The 17,111-nt window shown below is 36.4% G+C and overlaps 1 protein-coding gene across 1 annotated transcript in view; it reads left to right on the top strand.

The window, feature by feature from the left end:
• ELAPOR2 (endosome-lysosome associated apoptosis and autophagy regulator family member 2) overlaps positions 1 to 17,111 on the top strand; it is a 169,346-nt gene that overhangs the window by 131,681 nt on the left and 20,554 nt on the right. The window contains exons 13-18 of the mRNA XM_072764165.1: positions 2,099 to 2,236; positions 4,036 to 4,299; positions 5,006 to 5,179; positions 7,276 to 7,465; positions 8,724 to 8,820; positions 9,519 to 9,620. Coding sequence (XP_072620266.1) covers positions 2,099 to 2,236; positions 4,036 to 4,299; positions 5,006 to 5,179; positions 7,276 to 7,465; positions 8,724 to 8,820; positions 9,519 to 9,620 — 965 coding nt within the window. The remainder of the gene's footprint in view (positions 1 to 2,098; positions 2,237 to 4,035; positions 4,300 to 5,005; positions 5,180 to 7,275; positions 7,466 to 8,723; positions 8,821 to 9,518; positions 9,621 to 17,111) is intronic.

Genomic DNA, 17,111 nt, shown 5'->3' with positions numbered 1-17,111 from the left:
TTTATTTGTGATTACTACCAGCTTAAAGGAAGGCAGACTATTTTCTTCCAAAAAAAAGGACTTTGTCATAGTAAAAGAAAATTGTGAATAATCTTAACCATGCATTTAATACACCGCAAATAACCAATAAATCATCAATTCCCAGCTCTGCCTCCTTGTTTCTGTAATCTGTTGGTTCTTTTTCAAACTCTGTGTCATTGCTGAGGTCCACACTCCCATTATTTGTATTCTTTTTGTCTAAATTCTCTCTCATATATGCTGCCACCAAAATTATCTTTATAAACCTAAAAACAATAGTGGAGGCATCCACAGCAAATCTGCCTCCTTCCCCTTGCTGGCTTGTTACTGCCTACAGCAGTGGCTGTTAAAGTTTGTTCCTTGGACCAGCACCATCTGAGAATTTGTTACAAATGTAGATTCCTGAGCCCTCTTCTAGTCTTCATAAGAAGCTCTAGGCCTGAGATACCTGTATTTTAGCCAGGCATGAGTGTGGTTCTAACATCAACTAAGATTTGAGAACCAGTTGCCTCTGAATATACCTAAAATTTCTTAGCATGGCATCAGTATGGCTTTTTGTACTCTTTGCCTAGCTTCTGTTTACCACGTCTACCATATTGCTCATACCTCTTTAGAGTCCCTGAATTTGTTAGAGAAACACCCCATTCTTCAGTTCTCATGCCTTGGTACTCTAAGCCAGAATGGCATTTTTCCTTTTGCTCTTTGGTCTGGTGAACTCCTACTTATAATTCAAGGGCTGCTCAAACTTCACCTTTTCTGGGAAGCATTCTCTTAATCCTTTAAGTAAGATTAGCCACTTTGACCATTGTGCTCCTAAAATTCTTTAAGAAAACTGATTTAATTATGTGACTGTATTGCTGCTTTTGTCTCTCACTTGACCAGGCACTCCTGAGTGTAAGGATCAGTTATTTATTTTCGTAAATCAATCTTAGATGTTTTACCAAGGTAAGATGGTATTATTTGCAGTAATGCAATGCATTCCATTTATTATTGGAATAAACATCTAGAAAGATGATGTTTAACAGAGCACCGTCTGTCTATTATGAGCTTCTTTTAGGAAGTGGTACGTCTGGTGGTTTGGTCATTTGGTGATGTGGGGAATTCTGTAATGTATGGTAAGCACAATCTGTTATTCCGGTCTGTGGTGTGAACTCAAGACACATCTCTTTACAGCATATTTGATTACTATATAATATTTGATTCCTATGTTTATATCATAGAAAGAAATAAATATATCTTGAGCTCATACCACCATATTGTCCACATCCTAGATAACGTAACAGAAGCCCATCCAAATTTCTAAGACATCTGTTAGGGTTTCTGCAAGGACCACCAATTAGAAAATTCAAGGATAGCTTTGGTTTTCACTTCAAATTAGTTAGATGCATATTACATTATTTGGTTGACTTAGTTTATTTGCTTTCTAATCACATTAATGACAGCGTATTGGTTGCAATGTAACACATTTGTAGGATAGTCTAAATCTTAAATTTAGCTAAGGAAATCAGAAATAAAATATTAGACAAATTCCTTTGGAATTCAGGTTTAAGCAAAAGAAGATTCTATGGACTTAAAATAAAATTCTGAGTAATGTTAATGTTAAGTTAGGGAAGCCGGGAAGTTGCAAGTATAATTCAGGAGGAACTTAGAATTCCTGTGCAAGAGTTGCCTATCAGAATCTCTCAAGGCACACATGGAAAACCTTGCTATTCTGTGAGAATCCTAGAAGTTTACTGTGAGAAGTTTGAGGAATTATGTTTTCCCTTCAAAGTGTGTATTTCCTCAACTAGGGTCACATGCACACAGGCACACACACACACACACATCCTTAAACCTATTTTAATTTGAGACCTCTTTCAGGTTATATTGACAGTACGGTGGAAAAGTTGTAATTACTAAGCTAGTGAGTGCTTGTGTAGACTTGAAGGGAAGTTTTGAGGGTTCTAGGGTTCCGTGCTCTGCAGATAAATATTCACTGACCCTACAGGGATCCAAGTAAAGACACATATTTGTAATGTATACACATATATTAATACTGAGTTTGTACTTTTTTTGTTTATATTTTTCTACCATATATTAGGATATTAATAGAAAAAGTACCAATGTGGTGGAATCATGGGGTGGAACCAAAGAAAAACAAGCTTATACCCACATCATCTTCAAGAATGCAACATTTACATTTACATGGGCATTCCAGAGAACGAATCAGGGTCAAGATGTAAGTTCCAAGCACTTTTTTTCTTTAATACAAAGATGATGCTTCCAATGGAAATTTGTACAAAATGATCACTCAAATCTCTTGGAGGAAAAGACTTAGTTTTATTAACGTGGGATCAATCATTTATTGGTTATGGGGTGGATTTGTCTTTTTAAAATTTTTACTTAAATTAACATATAATGTATTATTGGTAGAGGTAGAGTTCAATGATTCATCAGTCTTATATAATACTCAGTGCTCATTACATCATGTGACCTCCTTAATGTTCATCACCCAGTTACCCCATTCCCCCACCCTTCCAGCAACACCCAGTTTGTTTCTTATGATTAAGAGTCTCGTATGGCTTGTCTCCCTCTCTGATTTCATCTTGTTTTATTTTTTCCTCTCTTCCCCTATGATCCTCTGTTTTGTTTCTTAAATTCTACATATGGGTGAGATCATATGATAATTGCCTTTCTCTGATTGACTTATTTCACTTAGCATAATATCCTCTAGTTCCATCGATGTCCTTGCAAATGGCAAGATTTCATTTTTTTGATGCCTGAGTAGTATTTGGTTATGGAGTGGGTTTGTATAAAAATGGTATATATGTTTTTTGAGAGTAATAATCTATGAGATGAAATAGCACAATGTGTCTTTGGATTGTTCTTATGCTAAACAGATATATTTGCTGAAAGCTTAAGAGAGAGAAAATCTAATCTTGTAGTTATTTAAAAACACATTTTTAAAGCTTTCTAAGACTTTGAGAAGGCTGGTGACCATCTTCTTTTTGTGAATGATCTGACATTTGTCCTGGAGCCATTAACTGGTATTGATTTATTATTTAATTGTGGCAATGTCTCCTTTTATAACCTGGAGAGCATGTATATACACACAATTGGGTTAACACACAGAATTATTTATTTTCTTTTACTGTCCCGACTAGAGTAGACCTTAATCCTCCACTAAATAAGTTCCATTGTATGTTTCAATAGTAGCAGGACTGTTATTTTTGTGAATCTCCATAGACAGGACCTTGCCAAGGTGAAAATGAGGTAAACCACTTAGAGCTGTGGTGGCAAATGCAGAACATTTTCTCTTTTCTCTTCAGGCTTTCATTGGGGAACCATTCCCAGATGTTACTTGATTCTAATTGTTCTTGACGAGCGTTTGGGTTATGATCACATGGGGCATGAATGTGCTGTGGAATGCTTCCTCATCTTCCTGTTGTCTTTACCCAGACAAAAAACATTAAGTAGGGTAGCTCTGCTCTATACTGATAAAGTAGTACCCACTGCCTGGTGAAAACTAGATCTTACTTGACTCATTGTCACAAGAAGGAAAATTATAGAAAGATCCAGGGTTTTGCTCTCTACTATGCTTCCTTTTAGTAGATATCTGTACATACGTTAAAGAGAGTCCTGGAAAGGGAGAAGAAGGCCCAAAGGGGTGGTGTGATGGCATCACAGTTAGTGTTTGGTAAGGACCAGAGTCCTGGTCTTTCAAGACTAATCCCTCATCCAAGGCTTTACCACTTGCTACGTTGCTAACATAAAATATGCCTGAGTTTGTACCAATTATCACAGATCTCTTAGTGATTGTGGCTAAACTCCTGGAACTCCATTGCTATGGAAATTAGCTCTTAGTGTTAAGATTTGTTTTTTAAAAGAACTAAGAAGAAATAATATTAATCTGTTATTGATTATAAGCTGTTAGGCTGGAATACTCTGCTTAGTTATTTTGGTGATATCAGCACAAAACAATCTGGTTGTACAACTAAGTCTCAAGGCAGGGGTCATTACTTTTTGCTCTCTTTTTAGAATAGACGGTTCATCAATGACATGGTGAAGATTTATTCTATCACTGCCACTAATGCAGTTGATGGGGTGGCGTCTTCATGCCGTGCCTGTGCCCTCGGTTCTGAACAGTCGGGCTCATCGTGTGTCCCCTGCCCCCCAGGCCACTACATTGAGAAAGAAACCAACCAGTGCAAGGAGTGTCCACCAGACACATACCTGTCCATACATCAGGTCTATGGCAAGGAGGCTTGTATTCCATGTGGGCCTGGGAGTAGAAGCACTCAGGTAAGTGAGTATTTGTTTCAGATATCCCTAGGAAAGCACACTTTAACAAAGAAACTCACAAGATCCTTTTAATGTTTCTCCAGGAACTACAAGGTTGCTAGTTCCATTTAGAAATTGCCTTTTCATTCTTTTTCTTGTTTTCTCTCCTGTTACAGTTACTAAGCACTTAAACACTTAATATGAGCCATGAAAGCCCTAGTTCCTGGGGACATAACATATTAAGAAAAACACCCAAATAAGAATGCTTTCCAAATATACTAAAATTGATTATTGTATATTCTGTTAAGGTAGAGTGAGTGAACTCCTTCTGTATGTTGTACATATGAATATATGGAGATCAGCAAGTATATCTTAAAATATTTTAAGGACAAAGATTGCTGCTATATTATGGGTGAAGAAAAAAGTGGTTTTATTGTCTGTTGAAACTGGCATAGCAGGGACTTTTGGCTATTTATTAAAATACCTTTCTACAAGAAACTGGTCTTAGAATAAGTTACTTATTTTTTTAAAATGCTGATTTTTCTGAACTCTGCCCCAGAAAATCTAGTTAGTGTTTGGAAATTCTCTATATTTATGTGATAAAATATAACTAAGACAAAATTACCGAGTTTTTAAGCCTATAACCTTTTCTGAAACACATTTTTCATCAAGGCTAATACTTTCTTTTCTGCTGTATATTTTTTTATTTCTTTATCTTTAATCAAAGGACCACTCAGTTTGCTATAGTGACTGCTTTTTCCACCATGAAAAAGAAAATCAGAGTTTGCACTATGACTTCAGCAACCTCAGCAGTGTGGGCTCATTAATGAATGGACCCAGCTTTACCTCCAAAGGAACCAAATACTTCCATTTCTTCAATATTAGTTTATGTGGGCATGAGGTGAGTTCTGGCTGTCAAAATGAGATGGAGCTGTATTTCAGCTTTGATTGAGTTGATATTTTCTCTGTTGATGACCCAATAAAATCCCTTTGGAAACTAACAATCAAATGTCAGAAACTGAGCTGTGATTACTTAAATCTTGTGTTGCTTCCTAGCATGTTAGCATTCTCCAGCAGGGCCAAGCCTTTTCTGGTTTTCTACCCAGAAAGTGGGTGGATAAAGTACTTATCCAGCCAATTAAATCCCAGAGCTAGGAGTTAGGGTGTAGGTACTTTAAGGATCTTTCATTTTTGTTGTAGTGGTTTAGGCTGTCAATCCCACCAATTTTTAGTCAGGCAGTTTTGGTTTGAGAAAGTTTTATTGTTCTTAATATTGTCCATTTTCTGTTTTAAAAAGAAAATACTTCTGTGAGAAAGTTTGTCCAAAATAAAAAAAAAAAGAGGTAAACGGGGGACAAATGTAGCTGATCAGGTGGTGTCTGCTAATTAATAATGACATCTAATATTTCTGTGGGAAGAAGCAGAACCTTAATTAATGCTGGTAATGGGAAGAGTTACAGGACTATATGCCCAATATTTTTATAAATCTATGAGGTTAGGGCTGGAAAGTATGTGTATACACCATTAGCAAAGCTGAAAATGTAATAAGGCATTTCCTCCATATTTCTTTCCATATTAACTCCAATATTTACAATGGTCTTCATTATGAGATGCTGTGCCAATGAAATAAAAAGAGATCTGATGACCACAGACATTCTTATTCAAAAATATCTATAAATTTTACATGGTATAGTATTTGTCATGTTCTGATTTTACAGGAAGTGATCTAACACGCTCAATTGGTTAGGCACTCAGTTCATTCATTCAGTAAACAAATATTAAATACCTATTCTGCTAATACTGAGTAGAGCAGTGAATGAGATTCATTATGTATTACATTTTTTTTGTCCTTATGCCTTCCCTCTGTCCCCTCATCTTTTCTGTCCTCTTTCTCTTGTATTATGTATTACATTATGTATTACATTTTTTTTTGTCCTTATGCCTTCCCTCTGTCCCCTCATCTTTTCTGTCCTCTTTCTCTTCCTTTCCTTTTTATTCTTATTCCTTTCCTTTTATTGTTTTCCTCTTTCTTTCCTCAATAGTTTCTCTCTGATCTTTTCCATTGTTTTCTTCTTGGCTTCAACAATTTAATTTAAACTTAATAATAATATATTGTACCTGTATTGCAATAAGAAGGCTTAGTGGAGGGAGAAAATTTTGTAAGTTTGGACTGCTGGATGCATTAAGAAAGATAAATCTTGTTCTTTTCTTTGCGCCCATATGTGCTCACTCTACATATAAGACCAATAAAATCATCTTCGTTTTTCCCTTTATACATTCCTTCATATAAATTATAAAGCTATAGTTGTTAGCAGTTGGACTATCATATATTTATGCAGTCTTCCAGTTTTTATAAATTATATAATCTAACTGACTAAATGGTTTAAAAAGTAAACTCCTATATTCCCTTCAACTTCTTGTGTAGTTGAATAGTTACACATCATTGAAAATGAGTAGGTGAATAAGACACTTGCAGTGACCAACTATTAAGAATTTAGATGGTGTCCTAGGATTTTGCTGCAATATGACTTTTATGTTTTCTTCTTCAGGCTTCACATTACCTTTCTGCCACAATAGACCAATAAAGGAGAAGGGAGAGCAAGTATTTTTCTTTGACATTAACACCTTCACCAGGAGTTATCTGGTCTCTTTGAATGCTTTGTTATCCTATGAATTGAAAGTTTCATGGATAGCATTTAGTTCCTTAAGTTAGATGGCTTTCATCCAGCACAAATGATGCTTGTAGTTGGAGGAGCAGTGCAGTCTTGACTTTCTATATTCATTATAACTTAAATGACACACAACCCTTGCTAAACACTGGAATTCCTCAAGAGCTTTTTTAAAAAATGCCAGTGCCTGGGCCTCACACCATATCAATTAAAGCAGAATCTCTGCAGTGAGGAAACAGCCACTGCTGTATTAGAGTCACGAGCTCTTTGAGATCTAATGTAGAGACTGACTCTTCTGTGAAACCTCTTTATGATTTTGTTTTCCTAGGGGAAGAAGATGGCTCTCTGTACCAACAATATAACTGACTTCACAATAAAGGAAATGGTGGCAGGGTCAGATGATTACACGAATTTGGTAGGAGCGTATATATGCCAGTCAACTATTATTCCTTCTGAAAGTAAGGGTTTCCGAGCAGCCTTATCATCACAGTCCATCATTCTGGCAGATACATTTCTAGGTAAACTTCATTTGGTTTCTATATTCAATTCATGCAGTTATTCTAAAATTACAGTACTAATAACTTGTCATTGTGTTGGTGTTTGCCATAACTGATGAAGGCCACAGGTAATTCTAAATCATCACTTTGAAACATGGTTAAAAAGCCCCTACAGTTGAGATCTATTGATCATTCTAAGTGAGTGCAAGCATCTTCTGAATTTATGCATTAACTCATATGTGATAAGATTTTTTTTTGAGAGTCTGTACTTTTCATCAAATTCTCTAGGAGCTTAAGAAGCAAGTAAGTTTAGAAACCAAAACTTATAAACAAAAGAATAGTAAATATTGTATAAATCTAAATCATAATATCTACCATCACTTTTCATCATCTTTTCTCATATCGAAAGTAAGCCGGTAACACTTAACAAAGGTGAATGTACTGAGCTTTATTACCTGTCTGTCCTTTTTATCTTTGTGGACTAGAAGGCATAGGTAAGTTTCAAGAATGACCTCTTAGTGGTTTTTAGGGATCAAGTTCATTAGAAACTTTGGAATGGTGATGGAACAGATAACAGTATGACAATTAAAAAGTTTCTTGATTCTAATGTATAGCAGATTTGAGGACCAATTGTACTGACCCCAGAGGAATTTAATTTTAATTTTAGTTTTAATTTTCAGCACCAAGGTCAGTTACTAAGCTTGTGCCCAGCCTCAGAATGCTCCATCAGAAGGAGAGGTTGCTGTTATCATTTGCATTTTGGTTCTGCTGTCATTTTGCCTCCAAGGGATGGGAAAAATGCCTGACTTCTAGATTAAGCAAACTTTGGAGTTACTTTCTGGAAATTATTGGGCACAAGAATTTTTATTTTCTCATATATGTCTGTATTTATTGAAAAGCTGTATTAACAGAATAGCCTAGCTTGTGCAACAAAACTCATCGGAAGCTGAGAATTTTAATAATGTTAGGATGTTGAAATGTTAGAGCTGGAAGGGGCTTCAGAGATCATCTCAATTATTTCATGCATTTTATAGAATTAGGACATAAGACCCAGGGATGTGAAATGACTTAAGCAAAATTACAAAGCTAGGGAGTAGACTCTTTTTCATTCTATAGAATTTGGATTGGTTCCTCATCTTACCACGAATACAAGGATTTAATAAAATGTTTCTGGTCAAATGACAGTATCAGAATAAAGCTGTTTATATTCAGATACACAGAGACTAAATAAACCTAATTTTTCGATATTTCTTAATAGCTTCTTTTTATTGTCATCTAGGAGTGACAGTTGAAACTACTTTGCAAAATATTAATATAAAAGAAGATATGTTCCCAGTTCCCCCTAGCCAAATACCAGATGTGCATTTCTTTTATAAGTAAGTGAAGATGTTGCTTCTCTTGACAATTTTAGTCAAAACAATGTCTCCTCAGGGTGCCTAGCATAGTAGCATATACTTAATAGATACTCAGTGATTGGTTCTTAAATAGAAAACTTAGTATAAAGTAGGAAATGTGAATTATTTTGTAAGTGTTACATAAGTTCTGATATGTATAAATATATATCTTTTTCTGATTATATATATTTTTCTGTTTTTATTTTATCTGCTCCTGTTTTTCTATATATTTTATCTATATTATATACATATATTTTAATATAAATTATTATATATATAATAGATTATTATATTATATATACATATATAATAGACTCTACTTCCTTTTCCAGGCAGTATTTGTAATTCACACATCTCAACATCAGCAAAAGTAGATATAACTTATCTCTCTTTGAAAAAATTTTTTTATTATGACTTTGATTATGATTATGGTAACTTGACTAAACACTTTGATAATAGTAAGCTATTATCTAAGCACTTTATCTGAGAAAATAGTTAACTTTTCCTAGGCAGTGAAAGTAAATGAGCTCAGTTTGCATTAAAATTCCAAATTAGTGAACTTGGACACATTTTTCTTTTTCATTGTTGCATAGAGTGTGGGAACAGTTATACACAGGATATTTATGTCTTTGTGATTTGTGTCCCGTCTGTTCTGTAAAATGACATTTGCCCTGCAATAGGTCTTCTACAACTACAACGTCTTGTGTTAATGGCCGGTCAACTGCTGTGAAAATGAGGTGCAATCCTACTAAGCCAGGAGCAGGAGTGATTTCAGTCCCCAGGTATTCTTATTACTATGTGATTATTTCACATTTGTATTTATTGTGAAGAAGCAAAACTCTCCAGAATCTTACTATTTTAAAACATACTCTCTATGAATGCAAAGCATAAAGAGAACAGAATATGTCGATTTTTGTGGTGGGGATGTGCTGAGCATCTCTTAAGAATAGGTCTTTGCCAATCTCATTACTTCCCAGTCTCCTCAATGACATATTCTCATCCTGTTTGTCTGAGTGTCTAATTGTCTTGAAAATTATTTAAGTATTATATAATTATTGTGTTTATATCCTTATATTTATTCATTCTGTTTAGACCCAATTCCATTAAAAGCTGGGTTATATATAACCTGGCTTATAGTTCTTCATCAACAGTGAACTACTTGGGTGATCTAGATGGAAGTAATCTATCCACTGAATCATGGTTTCTTTCTCTGTAAGATCAAAGGGGCCTGGATAGATAATTTGCATGCTCCATTTCAAACTCCTCCATGTTCTGATGAATGGTGCCAGAATCACCAAAGTAGAGTCTGATCTGCTGAATACATAATACCGTTCATTTACCCTGCTGGCATTGAGGCAACAGCTCTCCACAGTCTCAGTCTGACTAATAAAGTCCACTTGGGTGGGAACACTAGGAGAACATAAGCAATTTCGTGGACTACAAACTGTCAACTTACCTACTGCTTTCTTGGTGTGAGTGACACTTAAATGTCTGCTGATTTTCATTTTTTACACTTATTCATTGTTCTGTATGTAGATTATTTGTAATCTTTGTGTAGAGTTAAGGTACCTTTGGATCACAGTTTGACTTGCGAGTTTTTCTCCATCAAGCTTTCAAAAGTGTATATTTTTTTAAAAATAAAATGATTGACTTAGTTTGTTTTTGATAGTTTCATGATAACCCCTGAGAAATTTTAAGCTATACTGCTTATGTCACAGCAGTATTGGAAATCAGTGGTCTAAGCATTGTGTCAACTACTTGGGCATCTTAAAAATATTTGCAGTGGTAACAATACTGTGGATTTACTTTGGGTCATAAAAGTACACCAATATTTACCTTTCACCAACTGTGTTTCTCTGATTCTCATAGATTTAGGAATAATTTTTTCTTTTCACCTTTTCAAGGTGAGAAAAGTATATGATGAGGGGAGAACATAATAAAAGGTAATAGACCTCAGTGATAGAGAGAGAAGGAGCCTGAGGCTTAAGAGCATCATGTGGTGGAGAATCCCTGTGCCAGCATCCAAGCTAGAGTCAAGGCAGAAAACCACACTTTGTTTATGAGAAGGTGTGTTTAGGGTTTCTTTAATTATTCCCTACTATCCCACCACAGAGCTTTGTGTTCAGATGCTTCTTCTATTTATGGTAGCACCTACAATGTCCTTTTTCAGACTTAGCAGCTAACCTGGCTGAGTCTGGCTTCATGGAGTCTCCCTGAATGGCTTCCAAAGCCTCCTCTAGGGCTCTGATTCATGCAGATAATATGACTAAAGATGAGGTCTGTCCTTTTGAAAGTATATCACTCTCACTTTCCCAAGGTGGGTTCTGGTTTTCAAGGTAATAAAAAAAATAGTCTCATGATGTGAAATGATAACATTTAGAAACTTGATTTTTTTTTCCTTGTGAGGAGAGGAAAGGTAAGTTTTCCTTTGACCTCTAGCAGTTTGTTCTACTTACAGAACTTAGCTGTCTTTGCTAGGGTTTCTCAAGATCACCTGTGGCACAATACTTCAGGGTTTCTACTTTATAAATTAAAATTAATTTCTAGATCTTTCCTGAAACCAAAAGAATCTCTTGAGTGTTGAGCAGAGGAATACTTTTCTAAAGTACAAGGCAATTCTGGGGTGCCTGGAGGGTTAGTTGGTGGAGCTGGCGAATCTTGATCTCAGGGTTGTGAGTTTGAGCCCCACATTGAGGGTAGAGATTACTTAAAATATTATTTTAAAAAACACAATACAATTGTGATGCATATTAAAATTCTTGAACTACTAATTTTTTAAAAAGATTTATTTATTTGTTAATGAGAGACACAGAGAGAGGGGCAGAGACACAGGCAGAGGGAGAAGCAGGCTCCCTATGGGGAGCCCGATGTGGGACTTGATCCCCGGACCCTGGGATCACGCCCTGAACTGAAGGCAGATGCTCAACCACTGAGCCACTGAGGTGCCCTGTGGAACTACTAATCTTAATTCACATTTTGGTATTTTGGGGATTTGGCTTGGTGTCTCTTTTTTCTTTATCTTTTTTTTTTTTTTTCTGAGACAAATTCTCAAACTTTGTTCTGCATTTCAGTTTTCTGAAAAACTCATTTCAATTAGCTTGAAATTAGCTTGGTCTTGGCCTACAATGTAGCCCTTCACTCATACTGGATATAACTTTATATATAATGATGATGCCCATTGAGGTTTGAGGACCACTGCTCTAGGGAACTGCCTGAAACCAACAACCTTGCGTGCTAATAATAACCTTCGGTTCTTGCTTGAATCAGTTCCCCATTAGGTCACGAGAGGGAGCTCTGGGATCAGAACATGAGAAACAGCAGCTTGTTTTGAAATAATTAGATTTTTTTTAGCTTTGGAGCTGAATAGAGATTTCCCACTCAAAGTGAGGAGATGTTTCTCACTGGTTTCTCAGGCTACTTTTGAAGAGGATTTACTTTGCAATTTTGGGGGTGGAGTGGGGGAGCTTTGAGATCTCCCAAAGAGGGAGGAAGGTGCTAACAAGGCACTTGCCTTGAAAAATCTCGTATGCTGTGACCAAAAAGTCTCAGAAAGCAGACTTTGGCAGTTTGGAAGGGATGCCACCCCCAGAGGATTCTCTCTTGGCCAAGCATCTTGGCAAACTAGGCAAAGGAGACTTGAGTAGTAGTGATATTGGTTGGGGCTCTGAAGCCCTGTGAAATGTCACAAAACCCTTAGCCCTGGGAAAATGAGGAGGTCTTAACAGAGAGTGGATGGACAGGAGAAAAGGGGCAATGTTATGTTCTCTATGTATCTCAGGAAATTTAGAGGGAATAGGAAATTAACAGGGCCGCCTACTAGTCTGCAACTGGAAAACTGAATCCTGTCTGTTTGGTCTGGCAAATGCAGTTGGTTTCTAATTCCACAAAGTGTCTAGTGGTGGTGGTGGTGGTGTGTGGGTGAGACATTTTAGATAAAAACTTTGCAGTATGATATCTGTGGCAGAAGAAATCTGAGAGCCAGAGTGGACTTGTGGGGATTACCTGGTGCAGTTCATATCTTGGCCAGCGAGTGAATTTCTCACAAAATAGACTGCTGATAGCCCTCAACTGATTGCCCTCTAGCCTCTGCCTAAGAAACTTTCCAAACCTCCAGTCATGATCCCCAGGTGGTTAGAAAAATTAAGGTTCTTCTTCTTCTTCCTTTTTTTTAAGGTTCTTCTTTCAGTAGGAAAAATATAGACTTAAGCATTGTGTCCAAAGTGTTCTTTCAAATACATGAGATAACTCTGTGATTGGAAAGGTTATAAAAAGGCATTATTAGAAAATAGGCAAAAGGAACCATTTTTTCCCCTGATAATGGAACTGTCCTAGCACATGAGAGACATGAGTCAGACCCATTGACTTCACACGTTGGGGAGCACTGAGGACCCAGGCTGCGTAGCTGTGGAGGTACGATCAAGGTGGAATGATGCCCTCTGTCTATTGTTCTTTTCTTACCATCATGTTTTCATCTTGCCACCTTCCCCTGTGATTCTTCATGGGAAGAGATTTACAAAGAGACACTAAGAAAAGAAGCAAACATCCTGTGTATCTGGGGGATAACTCAATTGGTCTGCAAGTTATTGGTGTCTTGCTAAAAATGAGTCATCCTTCCTCCAATGAGGTTGTCTTTAGTAATGGTATGAGTTAGAGGAAAAATCGCTGTCCTCTCTCTTTCTCTTTCTCTCAATTTATAACTATATTTAACTGCTTATAAATTAGTCTAAAACTATTTTTGTCAAGATCTCCTGCAAAATCCACATTCATCTCTATCCTAAGTGTAGCCTCAGCTTTAGAGAGTCAGGCTGGTGGATGGTTCAGGGCCAAGTGGACAGGGGGCTGCTGCCCATTAAGAAAGAAAAACCATAGCCTCTGAGAATATTATATCTCACAAAAGGGATGCCTCAGAGATCTGTCCTGATAGCATTCAGATATTGAACATGCCCGGGCTTTATTCCACAGGCTCTGATTTAGACTTTCTCTGTCAAAATCACCAGACTTAGAGGATGTTAAGTGTTTTCTTTGGTCTTTGGGAGAGGTCTGTTGAAGCCAAAGCATTTATCCATTTTAAGTTGGTAAGAGCCAGAGGATAATGATTGGTTAAATGGATTCCTTGTTTTCTTTTTCCTCTGAACCATTTATGGACAGATAATAGATATCTAAATCTGTACAAGGTAAATTCAAAGGCAATAGAATTTAAAAGATTAAAGCTGTGTTCCTAGAACAATGAAAAGTGAAGAGGCATATAAAAGCACTATGAGCATAAGTAAAAATCCATTATGATCAAGAAATGGAAAAATTCAAATAGGGGATTGTTAAAATTATACAGTTCGAACACTAATGAGTAATCCAAGGACATGGCATAGAAATATCACAGAGCATTCATCAAGTTTAAGGATCCATTTTGAAGTAAGGATGATAAAACTTTGACAGATTTTGCAGATCTATAGATAAAAGGGACTGAAGAGTGCCAGCTAGTGGAGTTTCTATAGGCCTGGATCAGATTCTGGTTTTTGGTAATTAACTCAAAGGAGAATCTTCAAAAAGGGAGATTTTCACAGGAGACTGGTAGAATTTTATATCCCTGGATCTAAGAGGTATGGGTCAAAAAAATCTTATGTTCAAACTCAGTCACAGGTGATTTATACTCTTCAGCCTCAGGACAAACAAAATTGGAGCAAGATTCAAAGCCATTTTATGGACTCCATACAAGAAGGCTTCCTGTCCATTGGCCTTCTCAGAAGAGAGAGGCTGAGATTTCTCAGAAGCCAAAGCCGAGAAGAGTTACCAGCAGCTGATCAGAGAGCATCACCCATGCCAGAAGATGCCAGTCTTGGAACTCTGAGATTGGGAAACCCCAAGAAACCCAGAAAAGCCTCACATGAAAGAATCCGAGTAACAATTGTGCTCTGACAACAAATGAGAAAAGTTCTAGACGCTTAAAACTATAGCCTTTTCCCCCAATTTCTTAAGATCCAGAGTGTCAGAAACATACTGACAATTTACATGAATTTATTTTTTTAAAGATTTATTTATTTATTCATGAGAGACACAGAAAGAGAGAGAGGCAGAGACATAGGCAGAGGGAGAAGCAGGCTCTTCGCAGGAGCCCAATGTGGGACTTGATCTCGGGTCCCAGGATCACAACCTGAGCAAAAGGCAGACGCCCAACCGCTGAGCCACTGAGGCATCCCTGTACATGAACTTATTTTAACTTTGGAGTTTGGATATAATCTAGGCAAAAACAAGTTTACCCTGCTTTATCAACTATCCAATCATTAACAGAATACTAAGTATTGGGTTGTAATTGTTCATAAGAATAAGATTATTGTCTATGAATTTATAGTATGCACCAAGGAGATCTTGCTTTAGGTAAGATGATTCATTTAAAGGAGGATACTAATAACTCATATAGCTCAGTCCACTTCCCCCACTCCCAGAGTATGTATCCCATTTTAGAATCTGGGATAGAAATTACTTTTAAAAAGATTTGTCTGAATTCTTACACATTTCCAGTGCTATCCTGATTGGTAAGGCAATCCCAGAAGCAAAATAAGGAAACTGGGAAGTCTTCTTTATTAACAGTATGACCACATTAGGGTGTACTTGGTTGTCCTTTGAGTTGATGGTGGTTTCTCTCTCTAGAATTAACAGCCACGGGGTCACCCTGTGCAACTCTAGCCTTGTGTTCCCAGACTATCCAAGAGTCATGTACTGCTCTTCAGACATCTACTTGCTGGTTTCTATGGGGGATCTTGTAGATAAAAAATTATAAAAGCAGTACAAGTAGTGATACCTTTAAAAAGCCAATGAGGGAGGGATGAAGATGATGCTGATACAGGTCATCAAAGGGAAAAGGATTTCACATATTTGGCAAGAAAGTGTTTGTCTCTCTTACTACTGGCTTTTTTGTTCTTAGTAGAAGAAAATATTTTTGTGTTTTTTTCTCTTGCATCTTTTTGTTTCCTATTTTCATTTTATAAAGCACTACTGAAATTAGTACTGCTTCCTACATCCTTGTCATTTCATAGGAAAGGCCTGATTCAAACTGTGAAACTCGAGTTTATAACAAAGAACAAATTTGGATGTTCCACATTTTAAATGATTCATTGGGTTAAAAGAATTAAAGAATTGATTCTAAACTAAATTCCTCTTAACCTAAGAGTATATTTTAAAAAGCGAAGTTTACCAGGGAAAGGCAGTGAATCATTGCAGTATTTTGACACTTAATGGCAGCTTTATAAGTTACATCAATGTCTTGATTTTTCTCCCCATTTCTGTAGTTCTTCCAGTTCTTTAGAAAGTGATGTGCATTGTTAATAGTCTTTTATATTTTGCAGCACTTGAAACTTTCCCAAATTGTTCTCTCATTTTGTCCTTTATAATCACCCTGTGAAAGCAGTGAAACAGACATTTCACTTCCACTAAATTACAAATATGAAACAGTGGAGGGGTGGGAAGGTGGGGCGTGCTGAGTCCTTCGTGGAGAAATACAAAATCTCTTGCAAGTCCAGCCAGAATTGTAACCCGAGTTTTCTCTTCAGAGCTTTTTGCAACTTTAATTAATTTTCCCCCTTTCTTTTTTATTTATTGAGGTTTTTTCCCTCACTTTACCAGACTTACTCTTTTATTTTATTTTCATTGCCCTTGAAAATGCCCCTGTGTTGGAAAGATAAAATAATTTGGGAAGGAGAGAATTGTGCAGGAAAGTATATTGGTAATTTTTGCTAAATGATCAAAAAAATTAATTACCTTTAAAGTTTCAACTGATTGTTATGCAAATAATTGTGTTCTCAAAGAGCTTTTCTAATTGGTTAACCAATTTTTTTTTTCCAAAGGTGCAGTTTTGAGTTGGTTTTACTGATGTGGAAGGTGGGAAGTAGTGATAACTTTTTAAGTGGCGTGGTTTTCATCTATTGACTTACTTTTTAAAAAATTTCTTTTGGTCTCTTGGTCTGAATATACTTTACTCCCTTTTACAAACAGAAGTCAAGGCTAGTAAGAGTTAAGCCATTTTTCCAGAGTCCTCACTGATCACTGTTCTTAGCTCTAACAGTACTGGGCCTCTGTTTCTGAAGCACATGACAGAGAACTATGCTTTTATTTCCATCCTACCAGTGTTAGCATGCAGACATTTGGAAGGATAGTCATATAAAAATGTAGTCAATTTTTAGGCATGTAGATTTTAATTTTACTGTTCATATTGTAGGATGCTCTTGGAATAGATATTAAGAATAAGAAATTTTACTCTACTGGTAGACCAAAAATTATAG

Source organism: Vulpes vulpes, chromosome 7 (genome assembly GCF_048418805.1).
Source record: "Vulpes vulpes isolate BD-2025 chromosome 7, VulVul3, whole genome shotgun sequence".
NCBI lineage: Eukaryota > Metazoa > Chordata > Mammalia > Carnivora > Canidae > Vulpes > Vulpes vulpes.
Note: the sequence above shows the minus strand (reverse complement) of the source record. Positions and strands in the feature narration are given on the sequence as shown.